General features: G+C 40.1%; 1 protein-coding gene across 1 annotated transcript in view; it reads right to left on the bottom strand.

Annotated features, from left to right (window-relative positions):
- MAD2L2 (mitotic arrest deficient 2 like 2) overlaps positions 1-11,403 on the bottom strand; it is a 294,862-nt gene extending 283,459 nt beyond the window's left edge. Inside the window, exons 1-2 of the mRNA XM_044075212.1 lie at positions 11,348-11,403; positions 10,314-10,432 (exon numbers count right to left, since the gene is read on the bottom strand). Coding sequence (XP_043931147.1) covers positions 10,314-10,432; positions 11,348-11,387 — 159 coding nt within the window. The 5' untranslated portion in view covers positions 11,388-11,403. The remainder of the gene's footprint in view (positions 1-10,313; positions 10,433-11,347) is intronic.
- Between the last annotated feature and the right edge of the window lie 6,205 nt (positions 11,404-17,608).

Here is a 17,608-nt window from a genome sequence, read left to right as displayed (position 1 = left end):
TTATCCTTCATTATTCTTTAATTCCCTTATTATTCTTTCATTTTATTTTACTAATTTATTCAAGTAAGATGCCACTCCCTTTTCTTCCTTGTAAAAAAAACTTACGGTCTCCTAATCTTTTCCCGATTTATACCATATACTTCTTTTTCTTTCTCATAAAAATTGTCTTTTCTTATTTCTTATAAAAACTGTCTTATCCCTCAATATTTCTTTAAACACTTCACTCAACTGCTTATATTTTAATTTCTCTGTCCTTCTCTTTTCATCTTCACATTCCAAACACTTTTTATATTTTTCCTTGAAACTTCATCTTTCAACTTCTCCAATTTTCATAAAATATTCTACTGAAATATAGAAGGATCTTATAGGTATGAATCTCTTTTCTGTCTTTTCTAAGCCTCTTGACATCTTAACCTACCCTTTGTACATCCTTCTTTCTTGTGTACCTCTATCCATATGGCTACATGATCTGAAAAACTTGTTCTTTTTACCCCTTTTTGTAACATTTATAACGGTCAGGTACTAAAAAAATAACCAGTTTTGATTTTAATTTCACTTATTCTGTAATGCAAATATTTTCCCATATGTATATCTTTCCACTTTTTTATTATCTCATGTATAATTTTAGGGTCTACCTCATAACACTGACATTTCATAATGTTAAATTTCAGAACACTGAAAACCCAAAACACACTGAAAACCCAGAACACTGAAAGGGTGCCTCATAACATTGAAAACTACAATGCATATATGTAAATAACATCCTCTCCACCTATAACACCACCTAACAAACACACTTTCTACTACATTTCTGCAGGGGGGAAGCCCCCCCCTGCACCCCCATGTGGGGGGTTCTGCCCCCCCACACCCCCCATAAATGAAATATACCAACTCCAAGATAGCATTACAGTGGAAAAACGGTTAATTTTCCACTGTAGTGCGATCTTGGAGTTGGTATATTTAATTTACGGGGGTGGGGTGGGGGGTGCAGGGGGGCTTGCCCCCCTGCAGAAACGTAGCAGAAAGTGTGTTTGTTAGTTAGGTGGTTTTGTAGGTGGAGGTGATATTTACTTGTGCAATGTAGTTTTTAATGTTATGAAGCACACTTTCAATGTTCTGAGTTTTCAATGTTTTGAATTTTCGATGCTACTGTCTCAATGTTATGAAATTCAACATTATGAAATTTCAATGTTATGAAGTAGACCCATACATTTAACATCACTACTGTTTTCCTCCTATTCTTAAACTGTAATTAAAATACCCCACTAATATTATATCCATATTAACACCTACATAATTTAGATTTTTTTTTTTTATCATCTTTCTTTCTTTGTAACATAGGCATATATTGCAATAATGTTTCCATCTTAAATCTATTACAGTTATTCTTCTCAAGATTTTAATGTTTTCTTGACATATTACACCTATTCCTGAACATGCATCTTTTCCCAAATTCAATATAATGTTTCCACCCCATAATACTTCACCGTATAACCTTTCTTCTGTCAAGATTCTATTATCTTCTAATACAATGTGTGTATCAAGTGAAGCACACCATTCTGAAATATCTAATCTTCTTTTAATATACTTCATACTATTAACATTTACAGCTATTCTTTTGCTAATTTCCTCTTTCATCCTTTGCCTTTTTTGTTTTCCTTCACAACTACACTTTTAAAAACTTTCTTTTCCTCTCTTTCAGCCTTTTTCCTCTACGATTTTTCTTTCCCCTCACTGCTTGCCAGTTAGCATATTCCTCTTTGTTCGTATTAAGCGACTCTTCTTCACTTTCCTCATCTTTTCCCTCCATTATTATAGCTTTACTTCTTTTCTGTGTACTACCTGTGAACCTTTCTTGCTCCTTTGCTATATTTTTATCTATGTCACATACAGGATCCTGTGTATATTCTTTTCCTATAACTTACTTAATTTACTGCTCACAAATTTATGCATAGGAAAAGACAAATATGGAAAGCAGAAAGTACAGTTTTGTACCTACCATAAATGTAGATGTCCGATAGGTATGCATCTGCAGTCCTTACATATGGGTTGTCCTGCCTCAGGCAGCCCTTCGGTCGGCCGGATTTCAAAGTCTGGGTCCGTCGGCTGAAGTCGCCCTTTCCCGCCTGGGGTATAAAAGCATCAGCCGGCCATCTTCCTCAGTTTTTCTTGCCCCAGATGCCAGGTGCCCTCTAAGGAAGGCTAAATTTGGAGAGATGCAATAAAATCCAAACATGCACAGAAATATAAAACAAATACACCATAATAGATATCCCTCTCATAGCTAGCTGGGGTTAAGTACCCAAGGAATACCACAGAGGGGAAGGAGGGAGGGTAAACCTGACTGCAGATGCATACCTATCGGACATCTACATTTATGGTAGGTACAAAACTGTACTATGTCCTTCAAGGTTGCATCTGCAGTCCTTACATATGGGTAGAATACCATAGCCAATGTGGGGGTGGTAGGATCTAAGAACAGGATGGTGTAGCTAAAATGCCCTGCAGGACTGCCGTAGCAAAGCCTGCTCTGGATCTGGAATATAAGGGTAAGTTGTAATGCTTGGAAAATGTATGCACGGAGCTCCATGTAGCAGCTTCTAAAATGTCCTTGGTAGCCACCCCTCTTAAGAAGGCTGTGGAGGTGGCTGTGGCTCTGGTGGAATGAGGTCTAATGTTAGCTGGCACAGGTTTGCCATGAAAGGAGTAACAAAATCGAATGCAATTCCCTATCCATTTTGAAATTGTCTGTTTGGAAATTGCTTTTCCTTGTGCACCAGCAGCATATGCTACAAACAGCTGGTCAGTTTTTCTGTAAGTTTTAGTTCTGTCCCAGTAGTAGCACAACTGTGTGAATGTCCAGGGTATGCAGAAGTTTCTCCCCTTTGTTTTGTGGATTTGGAAAGAAGGTAGGCAGGTGAATAGCTTGGTTCAATGAGACCCTGGATACCACCTTTGGCATGAATGAAGGATTGGTTCTCAATGAGACTCTGTCCTGATGAAAAATAAGAAATGGTTGTACTGCCATGAGGGCCTGCAACTCAGATACTCTTCTTGCTGAGGTTATGGCCAGAAGGAAGGCAGTCTTCCAAGACAGGAACTGTAGTTCTGAAGATGCTGCTGGTTCAAAGGGAGGCAGTGTTAGTTTTTCCAACATGAAATTAAGGTCCCATGTAGGCACTGGTGGTCTCCTTGGAGAATTGATGTTTTGAATTCCTCTTAGAAACTGTCTTAGGAGAGGATGAGAGAAGACAGGTGGATCAGTGTTGTATTCTGCTGAAATTGCTGAAGCATGGATTTTTATGGAAGAGTAAGACAGGCCATTGTGGAGCATTTCTGCCAAGTATTCCAGGATATGTGCCATGTTCATCACTGTCACATCTAGGCCCTTTGTGGTGCTCCAAGTGCGAAATCTTTTCCATTTTGCTGAATATGCCTTTCTTGTGGAAGGCCCATGATGATATCCTTCACTCTCTTGGATAGCTTATCCTGGGGAGGAGTCAAGGTATTCTCCAGGCTGTTAGCTGCAAGGTTTTTAGGTTGGAATGCAGAGTTTTGTAGTTGTGCTGTGTCAGAAGAAGTGGCCATTGAGGAAGAGGCCACGGTTTACATGCTCTTTAACAGTGGGTACCAGTGCTGTCTTGGCCAGTCTGGAGCTATTAGAATCACTTTGGGCTGCTCTGTCCTGATCTTCAGTAAGACCTTGGTCATTAATGGGAGAGGTGGAAATGCATACACTGTTAGAGTTCTCCAGCTGAAAGAGAGGGCGTCCACTTTCCATGCTTGTGGGTGGTATGTCCTTGAGCAGAATTTCTTCACCTGATGATTGTGGAGGTGGAAATGCATACACTGTTAGAGTTCTCCAGCTGAAAGTGAGGGCGTCCACTTTCCATGCTTGTGGGTGGTATGTCCTTAAGCAGAATTTATTCAGCTGATTGTGGTGGGAGGCAAAAAGATCTATGTCCGGCCTCCCCCATGATTGTGTTATCTGAAGGAAAATGTCTGGGTGCAGCATCCATTCGTGTGCATCCATGATATTTCTGCTTAGGCTGTCCGCCAGTATATTGTCCTTTCCTGGCACAAACTGGGATTGCAGCTCTATATTGAGTTTCAGGGAAAGTTCCCAAAGATTCATTGCCAGTCTGCAAAGAGGGTAGGAATGAGTACCTCCTTGCTCGTTTATGTACCACATAACTGTGGTATTGTCTGTCTTTATTAGCAGGTGGCCTTGATGCAGAAAGGGTCTGAAGGCCTCGATTGCATGTATCACAGCCAGCATCTCTTTTAGGTTTATGTGCATGTGTAGCTCTTTTTGTGACCATAATCCTTGAATGCATCTGCCCTCCATGTGTGCTCCCCATCCATGGTCTGAAGCGTCCATTGTAATGGTTTGGCTGGTTATTGGTTTGCTGAAGGGCAGACCCCTGTTTGACTGACTTGCTTGGACCCACCACAGAAATTCCTTTTGAAGGCATGGAATGAGTGGTATCAAAGTTTCTAGGCTGCGACTGTGCTGAGTCCATAAACTCCTTAGGTACCATTGTAGTTTCCTCATATGCAGCCTTGCTTGTGGAATCAGAAGAATGCAGGATGCCATGTAACCCAGGGCCTGCAGGATTTTCCTTGCAGTCAGCTGAGTTTGTCTTGTCAGATTTTTGAAGTAATTCGGTAGTTGTCTTTGTTTTTCTTCTGTGAGAAAAGCCATTTGGGTGGTTGTATCTAGATTCGCACCCAGAAAGGTTGTTCTTTGGGATGGAACAAGTCTTGATTTGTGAATGCTGACTGTATATCCCAAGGCCTGAAGTAGGTGGATGGCATAATTCAAGTGTTTTACCAAAGTTTGTTGGCTGTCTGCTTGTATAAGGCAGTCGTCCAGATATGGGTATATTTGAATCCCCTGAAGTTTGCAGTGTGCAATTACGGATGCCAGGCATTTCGTGAATACTCTGGGCGCAGTAGACAAGCCAAAGGGCAATGCTGAGAATTGATAATGCTCTGAACCTGCAAGAAATCTGAGGTGTCTTCTGCAACTTTGTCTGATAGGGACATGCAGGTATGCCTCCTTGAGGTCTAGAGTTACCAGCCAAGACCCCTTGCCCAGCATAGGAAGGAGTTGCTGTAGAGTCAGCATTTCGAATTTTGGCACAATGAGATAAGTATTCAGTGCGGACAGGTCGAGAATAGGCCTCCATTGTTTTTCTTTTCTTGGAACAAGGAATAGTCTGGAATAAAATCCTTGGCCTTGTTCTGAAAGAGGAACCTTTTCTATAGCTTTCATTTGCATTAATTTGGAGATTTGTTTCAAAGCCTCTGCCCTTTGATTCGGTGGCAGGTCTGGCATGCCTTTTCTTTTTGGTAATGTGTGAAAATGGAACCTGTATCCTTTGTCTATTATTTGCAGTGTCCATTTGTCCCTTGTAATACTGTGCCAATTTTCTGAGAATAAAGAAAGCTTTCCGTCCAAAGGTGCTTCCAATTGAGCCCTGGCTGGCGGGGCCAAAGTAAAGTCATTGAGTCTGTCCTTGTGCAGCAGTTGTAGGTCCTGCACTACCTCTCTGGTTAGGAGGCTGCCATTGACGTCCTCTGTAGGAGCCTCTAGCTTGCCCTCTACCTCTGGCACGCCTGTTCTTGCCTCTTTGAAATATCTCTGTGTCTGGAAAGGACCAATTCTTGGAAGGCCAATTTCTGCTGAATCTTGGTGGTTGGACTTGGAGAAATTCTTTGACTGTTTGTACAGATTTTGCCTTTTCCTCAAATTTCTTTAAGACCTCCTGAGCAGTGGAGCCAAATAACTTTTGCTTTTCCAATGGAGCATCCAGAAGTTTTGCTTTAACATGGTCTGGCAGAGACTGTTCCTTCAGCCAAGCATGCCTACGTATGACTGCACCTGTCATAGCTGACCTACATGAAGCTTCCAATGCATCATAACCACACTGCAAGAAATGGTTGTCCAAAATGATACAAAAATCACTGAACCCACAGACATTGCCAACATACTGGCAGACAGGTTCAGTGCAAACTTCACCCCCCTCTCCCCCCCTAAAGGAGAGATAACTATCCCAGCCGAGTGTAGCCTCCCGGACATCTCAAATGCGCAGGTGAAAGCTGCTCTCTCTAAAGCTAAAAACACAGCATCAATGGGACCGGATGGTGTCCCCGGCTGTGTGCTACACGAGCTAAATGAGGAATTAAACCCGCACATAAGGCAGCTGTTTAATCTCAGCCTTACCACAGGATACGTGCCCAAGGAGTGGCGTACGGCAACTGTGGTCCCACTCCACAAAGGCGCGCCTCACGGACCCTGGTAATTACCGCCCATAAGCTTAACAAGTCTAGTCTGCAAAGCTATGGAGAGGATCATAATGGAGCTCATAAACAAAGATATAGGGGACTTGCAGACATTGGACCCGACCCAGTTTGGCTTTGTCAAGGGAAGATCATGCCTTTTGAACTTGGTCGACTTCTTGAAACAGTCACCAAGGCCATTGATGAGGAAAGGCAGTCCATACAGCCTACCTTGACCTTGCACACAATACCCCACTTGGGTATTGTAGAAAAACTTACCAGCTTAAATGTAAACCCATATGTCACAAGATGGGTTGCAAACTGGCTTAAGGACAGAACCCACAGGGTTAGAGTTGCTGGCGCTGTGTCAGACTCCAAGCCGGTCACAAGTGGTGTCCCACAGGGCTCGGTCCTTGGCCCCTATTGTTTGGCATCTACTTCTCAGAAGTACAGGCCAACATGGGAGGACTTTGGCTGACAAAGTTTGCAGATGACTGCAAACTGGGCCATAGTGGAAAGTGCATCGGACACGGATATCCTTCAGAAGGGACTCACGGAAACAGATAGCTGGTGCCAGAGCCATGGCCTGAAGTTAAACGCCAAAAATGTATAGTCATACCCTTCGGGAAAACAAGGTAACCCCAAGCTACCATATAGGTGGCAATCCACTAAGCACAGAAGAGGTTATCAGGGACCTGGGGACCCAGGTTGACAGTGGCCTTTCTTTTGACACTCACATTGCTAAAGTGGTTAGAAAGACCTTCTACATTGCCCACCTGATCATGAAGGGATTCACATCCAGATCTAGTGAGGTCATTGTTCCCTGTACTCTTCACTTATCAGACCAATGATCGAGTACAATGCCCCATTCGGGATGTATCTCACCCGACATCTACAGCAATTGAGAGACCCCAAAAGTTCCTCACCAAAAGGATAAAGGGACTCCAAAATCTGTCATATGCTGCCAGATTGAAGAAACTCCAGCTCTATTCAGTCGCATACCGTCTGCTCAGAGGTGACATGTGCCTGACATACAAGGCCATGTCCAACCCGGAATTAATGGACATGCTCCACCTCAAAAATCCAAATCCACCAAAACCACTAGAGCAAGCGACTTAAACCTTAGCACGGATATAAATAGGACGTGCTGGAGGGATAGATTTATCACTCAGAGACTCCCTATGCTGTGGAATAAAATCCCGGTCCATGTGAGGCAGAGCACCTCGCTGACTCTGTTCAAGAGAAATCTAGACCTGTGGATGGGAGATCGTAGGTTTAGAATCATCTCTGTGTCACTGCTGGACAGAGGCACAACAAACTAATGGGCACAGTATTTTTCATATAAGGGTGGCGTAAGCCGCTTATAAATGCCTTAGGGCAGATAGCCTAGTATAAACCTATGAACCTATGAACCTGTTGGGAGTTATGTACCAGATCCTGAAGTGATTTGCGATCTAGGGGTTCAGGTGAAGACAGTTTTTTATGCAATTCATCTAACAAATACTCTTGGTACTGTATCATATGAAATTGACAATTTAATGCCCTCATAGAAAGAGTAGCAGAAGTATACACTTTTTTACCCCATCTCTCTAAAGCCCTGGACTCCCTTTCAGAGGGGAGTGGATTTTTTGTAGTAGTAGCTGCAACCCCTTTAGGGCCTTGGGAAATAGTTTCTGGATCAGCAGAATGGGCCTTGTAAAGGAAATGATGAGAGTCCGGGACCCTGTAGTACCTATCGGGTTTGACAGGAGCCGGAGGAAGAGTGTCAGGGGTTATGCTAGACTCAGAGTACACATCATCAATAACATTCAAAACAGGAGGAATAGCCAAAGGTCTATGCTGAGGTAAATGCAAAAAGGTCCTTAATCTCTTCCTTGAATCAGAGAAATCCTGGCCCTGCCATTTGAAATGGTCTCTAATGGAGTGCAGGGTCTCCCCAAAGGACAGCTCTTCAGGAAGAGAGGCCGAGGGGATAGATTCCTCTGCATCAGAATCCTAAAGGCCTCCTCCTGGTAATCGGAGAGAGCAGAGCCATCAGAGGCCTCATCTGAGGAGTGTGGATCAGAGGGCTCAACCCTGAGCCTTTTGTCTCGAGGAGGTTGAGAGCCCCTGTCCGGATGTGGCTGAGAGCCCCTAATTAAGGAAATAAGGTCCTCAGCTAAACTTAGAATCTGAGAACCTGTAGTGGGTCCCTGAGGAATAGCCCTGGGAGGCAAAGCTTTTGGGTGTTAGCAGCTTTAGCCCTGGTAAAGGCCTTTATGGACATGGATGCAGGAGGCCTGGCTGCACCACGTGCTGGTGTAGTTTTGTCTAGAGGAATGGTGTTGGATGTTTCCAGGACACCAGTTTCTGAAGGAAATTCTATAACCGACTCAGTAGGGGCCTCCAGGGCCGAGGTTGTCGGTTGGCACCAAGGACTCGGTTTCAGCAGGCCTAGCCGTGGTTTCAGCTGAAATCACGGTCTGCGTGTGTCGGTCCTTGTCCTTCCGTTTCTTGGTTAAATGAGAAGTCGGAGTCTCCGATGGCATATTATAAGAGAAACTAGCCCCAAAATTCCTCTGCATACTCCGACTGAAGGAAGCACAGGCAGAACAGGCCGAGACGTTGTGGTCTGGGCCTAGGCAGGGGAGGCAGTAAGAGTGGAAATCCTTATGAGGTATTTGTTTGTTATTAATTTTATATGACATCGGCTGAGGCAGGAAAGAGTCCCCAACGGGGTACTTAGCTTTTGAAGTCTTGTAACTTAATTACAGGAGCTGGAACTGCTTCAAGACTGGGGAAGATGGCGCCGCTGACGCTTTTATACCCCCAGGCTTCTGACGCGAAAAAGGCGATGGGCGCCACTGACCCAGACTTTGGAATCCGGCTGACCGAAGGGCTGCCTGAGGCAGGACAACCCATATGTAAGGACTGCAGATGCATCCTTGAAGGACATCGGGGAAATAGGAAGACGATCAAATGCAATACTTGCTAGATACATGGCAATAAAACAAACCGTAAGGGAAAAGTCACTAGTGAAGCTGTGGAATTTTCTATAACCAGGGATCTCGCAGGCTTACCTATAGGATTCTTATCAAAGAATGCATACTCCCAAGTAAAATCAAACTATTTCCACTCAGTGATTAAGCATCACTTATGTTACAAAATATGTGCAAGAATAATGAAGGTCAGAGCAACGTGAACTTTTTAAAACAATCTAATATAAATACCTAAGAGTTTTGCTACACATAGACTGGACAGTAGCTGCCAAGAGTTCACACAAAGTAAATGGGAACAGAACATCTGTGCTGTGACCTATCCTGCATAAATTCAGAAATGGATGCAAAATGAAATAGTCAGAGTGATGTTATCTAACCACCCCTCCCATTTTGTAGAGATGCAACAACCTCAGAGTTGATTGAATAAAAAGGTACAGGGGCAATGCTCCTCTACATGGGGGATGAAGGAGGTTGTTCTCTTACCAAAAATAAAAATTAATTTCCACTTCCTTCAAAAAGCTTAATATGACCAGAAGTTCATTGCACAATCATCCCAGATCCCAAAGCAGACTTTGTAACCTGTGTATATCCTGTTGCTAAACCTAACAACTGGAAATATGCACACCTCCAAACAGCTGCTGCACCTACTACACTATAATACAGTGCCTGTGTTGCTAGCTCTACAAACACTCTTAGTATTCGTCAACCAAGGACAATGCAGCTGATATTGTGACTTCATAATGGGCCATGTTTGTTCTGCCCAGTACAATCAAAATGAGATTGCATGACTTGTGAAGATGCATGATCAGCAGCTTGGCAGAGTTAAGAATTGCAATCACAAAGCTACCAAGTTATAAGTTATTAGCATGCCACATATACTAAAATATTACTTATTGCATAATTCTCGATGCATAGCAAGAACATTCTAACTGGTATGCTAAAATTATAAAGTCTCCTGAACACTGTTACCCCATCCCTCTCTACAGTTAAAGGGTCAGGTTATCAAGCTTTTAGCTGAATTTTCAAAAGCAGAGGAAGTCATATTCTTACCTGCACTGGAACATTGTACTTCTTTCGTTTCTGGAAAATTCCAATTGGATACACTTCTCGAACATAAAGAATAAGATGAATAGCAACTTCTAGGAACTCACAAAGAATGTCCGCTACCACTGTGAAAGACATGGAATGACACAATTAACAATATCCTACACTACTACTTGCTAATACACACAAGCTAATATACGTGAATTTCCAAATGACATTGTTAAAGTCTGAAACTGAGTAAATCACTGCCAGACAAAATGTATTTTGGGAAAAGGCAAACTGGAATAAAATGGCAATTTCTTCATACACTGTTAGAGAGAGCAAATATATCAATGTACTAAAGCTCAACTATTCTTTTTATTTATATTTGTTGATGGGGATAGCCAACTGAGTAGCAACCCATTTTCAGCAGGAGGCATGTTGTAGTTCTGCTATTTCTACAACAAAGTTATGGATGAAAAAATACAATGCAAATGAAGTGGCTACTACATGTCCTTCACAAAGATATGCAAGATGAAATTTAACTGGAACCAGCAAAAACTATCTGGCAACAGTCATAACTATTAGGATAACTTCTGATTCATAAATAGACAAGAGTGTGCAATATTTTGTCTTGAAAAACAAATTGAAGGAGACTCGTCAAGGTAGCTAATCCTGTGAAACTGTATCAGGTTACCTAAAGATGGGAAAGATCGCATAATACATAAAAAGGCAAAATTCATTACAGGTGAGCTACAAAGCTGGTATAACCATCTGATAGGCTACCATATGATACCATACGATGCTTTAACCATCAGCACTTCAAATATACTTGTGAAGTAATTTGTCCAGTGGCAAAATTTCCCAAACCAAATTAAATTTAACAAACTACATACAGCCAAATATAGTGAACTTGATGCAGGTTCTCCTGTTTTGGCTTTGATGTGTAGACACATTATGTCAAAGTTCAGCATGCAAAATTTACATTCCTTGCCTCAAAAAACAACACAAAAAAATGTTGCCCAATACATGCAGTAACATTAAAAAGAAAAGAATTGTACCTTGTCCAAAATTCAGATCCTGTCTTGTAATTGTGGTCATTGTGGGAACATCTGCAAACACAGTACAAAGAGAATGATCTCATTAAACAAGAACTGGGAACAGGATTAGAATGATAACTTTGAAATAACAAAAAACAGCAATTAATTACAGTTTAGGACTCTCTTGTTAAGACAGAATTGACTACTAATTTTGTCGCTGGCAGGCAGCCCAAATGGGCATACGTGATTGCAACATTATACAAATAAGATTATCATAGGATTAGAAAGAACACCAATATAGTAAGACCATGTCAGGCCTTTGCTCATCCTGACTTTGGTATCTAGGGATCATACCAACTGCCAGTAAGACACAGTTCAATACACAAGCTCTCACTGTTAGGGATGCTAGCATGTGACTATTTACTTTGGTACTGGACACTCACCCGTATCATAAGGGATGGCAATATATTACATGAGAAAATATAAAGGATGCCAGAAGATGATGAACACTTCCATCAATGTTATTCCCACCACCAACTATTGTAGCTAGCCTCCGTGCTTCTGGAGATGTAACTGATTCTGATTCTCAAACAAAAATACATTGTTCTCCAATATTATTTCCATTAAAAATGGCAGCAATTCTATTTTGGCCTTGTCAAAAGTGGAGAATTTCTCCAAATATTTTTGTAACATAGCTATGCCTGGTTCATTAGGTATAGCTGTGAAAAGGGATTGAACATTCAGTATAACCATGATGCATCCCTTTAATTCACCTATATTATGTTGAAAATAATACAAATTTTCTAAAAAATGCTTGGAATTCCCAATATATATATATATATATATATATATATATATATATATATATATATATATATTTTTTTTTTTTTGGTCTACTAATCATATTATATCTACTAATTATATCTCCAGAAGCACGGAGTAGCAATAGGCACTTTATGCGCTAACAGTTATGCCAATATAGTGATGGCAGGGTGGTAGCAAGAGCATGTGTTGAATGGTTTATATAAAGAAAATGTGAAATTTTATAGACTGTTTGTGGATGACATTTTCTTTTATGGGGAGGAACAGTGGAATTGCTACAAACATATCTGATATATTTGAATTAGACATCAGTGTTTCTTAGGTTCACTATGAAATATTCACACACTAGATTAGACTTTTTGGACATTACTAGCGAGGGAGAAGTTACTACAGAAGTATACAGGAAAGAGTGTTATAGAAACCTTTTTAGAACAAGTATGCAACCACAACACATATTTGATAATGTGATGAAAGGGCAAGGTATGAGGGCATCTAGATTATGTGTGAAAGAAGAAGACTTTGATAAAGAAGTACATCTATTTGAACAGACATTCATTGATAGAGGATATCAGAGAGACAAAATAGTAAACAACATGGAAATAGTAAGAAATAGTAGAACAACATCTGGCAAACCATATTTCTCTGAGAGAAACATGGATAGAGTTGAACCCATTAAACAGGGGAGATATCCATCATGTAGAATGCCAGTTAAATATGCTAATAATACGACAGTTGCCACTGATATATATATATATATATATATATATATATATATATATACATATACATATAAGGTTTTGGCCTATATTGTCAGCTGATCCAGAGGTTAAGATAATAGTTGGATCACGTCCCTCATTTATATATAAAAACATGATAAATATTAACAGAATGTTATGTCATCCTAGAAATGATAAGGAAGGTCCTAATAAGTGGGTTAGTGGGTGTAAAAGTTGTAACTTTTGTCAATATGTAGATACCACAAACAAATTTGTCCACCCAGATTTGGGTAAGACTTTTTGGTTTCATGCAGAAGGCACCTGTGATTCTGAACATTTAGTATATCTTGCCTATTGTGTGGCCTGCATGGCCTTCTATGTAGGCAAAACAGACAGGAAGTTTAAGTTTAGAATAAGGGAACATTTATATAATATACAGAAACAGGTCACCACGAATGCCTTAGCAAAACATGTAACTTTAGGTTTATTTTTTGTGTCTTTCGGCTTTTCCCGGTTAGGGGTCGCCACAGTGGAACTCCGGTCCGCTAATGATTGGCAGTTGATTTTTACGTACTGGCTTGCCAGGCCTGATGCACAACCTTCAACGAAGGTAAGCCCATTCACGCATGTCTCCACGCAGAAGCTGCTCTAGCTGAGAATCGAACTGGACAGAGTCTTACTGTGAGGTGACAACGCTATTGGTAGAAAACACTAAACTAACTAGTAGACTTGGGGACATTAAGAATAAAACAGAACTTAATGAAACTAAATGAATAGTACGGTTGAAAGCCCATGAAGGTAAAGGGCTTAATGATAAAATACCTATTAAACCAGTTTTAAAAAACAGACAATTAAAAACTTGACTTGAGTGAATATATACGGTACAATTATAGATTTTATATATTTAAGGATGAATTTTATGTATATGTATTTATATATATTTATATGTTTTACTATCACTTTAAAATTTTAAATTGTTTAATTGATAAACTGATTGCTCAAGGATATATAGTAGATTAAGTAGTGTGTTTGTCATTATGTCTGAAGAAGCAGTGGGATACACTGCGAAAGCGCTTACATCTCTTGTTCAATAAAGAAGTTATTCTACAATTGTGTCATTATTCAGCCACAGCACTAGAACGTTTTTGTTATACTCTCTCTAAGTTGAAGATGCAGAAATCATCACTAGTTCTTCAATGAACTTTCCTGCCTTTGTATCTGGTGGTTGACGCCATAAAACCTGGTTTGAAGTTTTGCTTTTACAAATTCACAAATCCATTTACTTCATTCATTACATATCTATTAAATCGGTAAGTGGTTAGTTACAAGCCAGTAAGTGGACTGATCCAAAGACCTTTTTCAGCCAGAACCAATACACAGGTAAAAAAAAAGAGTTGTACTTAGTTTCCATTCTTATACAGAAAAAGTCAAATGCAATTTCAGACACTGAGCACATTAGTGAAAAGTTTTACATGTTTTTCATTCTCAAAGTCTTACAAGTGATTAAACCAAACTGACAATTACATCTCCACATGCAGGCAATATATGAATAGTACTTGGTCTTCTTTTTAAACATCTGTATTAAATCATAATGCCACAATGTTAATTTGTAATGAAAATCAACACTACTACCTACTTCCTCTTAAACATTCAACACTGCATTTTTTTTTACAATTCCTGCAGTTCAGAAAGTTCTGGCGGCAGAAAATCATTCAACTGAGAATTTGAGACACACACACACATTATATATGTATATATATATATATATATATATATATATATATATATATATATTTATTACACACTTGTACATACACAAATTGATAAAAAGCTACCTAGACCTCGCATTTACTCACAAATCTCTCTACACACGTGCACACACAAACACACACTTCACAATCTAACAGCAACCATCTTGAAAAGTCATTTAGCAGGAAAACTGTCAAACACAGGAATTCTCAAAAAAGTAAATAAATTTTAAAGAAAATCATACACCAAAAATGCACCCCAAACTCAAATACATTAAGAAGTTTGCATAAATAATGAGAAATATGACAAACAGAAAGCATGGCTATAGCACAAATTAACACATACTACAAAGTAATAAAAGAACTAAAAACGTCTAATTTAAGCACATTACATACAAAGCAACAGTAACAAATCCAATAAGGTAAATAATCTCACAAAAAAGTGAAAACAAACTCCCCAATCAGAAAATGAAGCAATGTAGGACAGAGACAGGAAGTCATAAATATGAGGCAAAATGGACCACAGCAAAAGGAGCCACTCCAACCTGGGAGTAAAATTATACATGTGCATATACAAATGCAGTAGAAAGAATCTGCCAGGTACTGTTTGACCTAAGAGGTAAACCTCAATATACAGAACACAAGTAAAACGCAATAAAAATACATATTAAAACAAAAATAAAATATATACAGAACAATTAGCACACAAAAAAAACACAATCAAACGAAGGCAAGAAGTTGTCCATCAGCTAAACCAACTCAACAAAAATGACAGAAGTAGGGGTTAATGCTTTTTTTTCCCAGTTCTTGGGTGTTATCACAAGTATTATACCCTTGTGAATATTTTAGGGTACAAAAAGCATATCATCAGTTCAATCAACTTAAAACTGATGGTGGGGAGCATTACTATTTGCATGCAAGTATCTTTCAGCTTTTGCAGTTGCCACCTATTCAACATTTAAATTTCCCTCAATCCTTCCTAGTAGATCAGTAAGTATGGATATGCACTTCCTGACTCTCTTTGTAGCCAGTACAATTGTCAAATGTACACTGACAACCCAGTTATTCTTAATAAAACAGATAAAGTATGTGAGAGGTATAACTACACTTTAATGCAGAAAGCAATATTTTCTTATATAACCAAAACAAATCCAATAGAGGTGGTCAGTGACACTTGCACCACGCCTGCTGCACAGGGTAAAGACACTACACACAAAATTACTTATATGTTGCGGCACTTACCAGTGACCTTACTAAAATAATAAGTCCTGCACAATACAATCATAGAAAGGGTCCTCAGCCATCATGTAAACACTCTGCTAAAACACTAGCCCCAGCTACAGAGAGTAACACTGTTGCCAATGCCTTTACTGTAAAGCCCTCAAATGAAGCCAGCACCCAATCAAATTAACTGGCCATTGCTGATTCTACAGTGAAACACACAGATGCCCTCCTCACAAGACTGAGTAAGGAGAGAGTCATGGTTAGCTGCCTTTCCAGGCCAGGATCTCTCTAGTCACACAGGGACTCAGGTCACTGAACCACAGGTTCCAGTATAACTCTTTCATAGTCCATGAGGGTATTAATGACCTGAGACATACCTCCTTTGACTATATAAAGTAAAACGTGATAGAGTTTGATGATTATGTGTCTCAGGCATGTATTAGCCCAGCACTGAGCAGCATATTACCTTCTCCAAAGATAATGCCATGTTACCAACAGAAAATGACTGAATTTAACAATTGGCTTAGCTTCTGGTGTCAATCCAAGGGGGTACAGTATTTGGGTCTATATCATATATTAAAAATTCCAAAATATTGAACTTGGAATTTTGAAATATCGAACACTCAGAATAGCAATTTTTTTCCCAGGGAAAAATATTCACTGTTCTGAGAAACGCACACACACAACACAAGCACACCAAAATAAATAAACCACACACACGCACCCTAACCCTAACGTCCGTAACTATCACACACATACCCTACGAAACTATACACAAACTAATTAATACACACACATACAGTTAACAAAACCCAACCCTACACTACACCATACATACATTCCTAAATATCCACTTACCTTAACCCGCACCCTAACCCTAAGGTCTGTAACTATCGCATCACAGTGGAGGAAATAGTGAAGCCACGGTATGGCCCACCGAAATCTTGACCTAGGTAAGATTTTGATGTTCCGGGACTTCGCTATTTTCATCCTTCGATGTAGTGGGTTCGATATTATAACATTCAAAGTTTTACAACTTCAATGTTATAATATAGACCCCAGTATTTGATGGCCTGGGAGGACATGGCTGACTGACCACACTGCTTTGTCAGGGATAGTCTGCACTTATACCCTCTAGACTTTTGGATATTAACAAAAACCTTTTCTACCCCCATAGTGCCTTTTTAGGCAATATTTGAAGGTGTTACTACTCAATGTTAGAAGTCTTAAGAAACTCCACTCCCTGCAAACCTTCCTCTCCCTGGAGAGTGTACATATCTGTGTAGTAGAGAGAGACAGTTTAAAGTTGCAGACAATACTCCAGCAACGCAAGGTGGAGCAGTCTCGACCTACATTAAAACCAACCTTACATACAGACTAGTTAAAGTGTATGACCCACTGGAACTTGTACCCGTGCAAGTCACCATAAACAAGATCTCGTACCACATCCTTGCAACATATACAGTAGGTCCTCCTCCATGTCCCAGGAAACCCATTCTACCTATCTTAATGTACTAGAGTACCTCACTGCTCAATACAATAAGATATTCATGGGGAATCTCAACTACCCCCTCGATAGACTGGGACTCCTACACCACTTCTAATGCACCAGCCCAATGATTCCTAAACGTTATCATCAACATCCTGGAACAGTTGATTCATTCTCCTACCAGGGGTACAGACATCCTTGGCCTTGTACTCACAAACATGGGGGGGCCGATGTTCCTCACCTAATGTAATGTCTTTGCGCATCAGATCTGACCATAAGGCAG

This window comes from Protopterus annectens, chromosome 1.part1 (assembly GCF_019279795.1).
Source record: "Protopterus annectens isolate FY-2018-M chromosome 1.part1, PAN1.0, whole genome shotgun sequence".
In the NCBI taxonomy this organism is placed as follows: Eukaryota; Metazoa; Chordata; order Ceratodontiformes; family Protopteridae; genus Protopterus; species Protopterus annectens.
The sequence above is the reverse complement of the archived record's forward strand: the minus strand, read 5'-3'. Positions and strand labels throughout refer to the sequence as shown.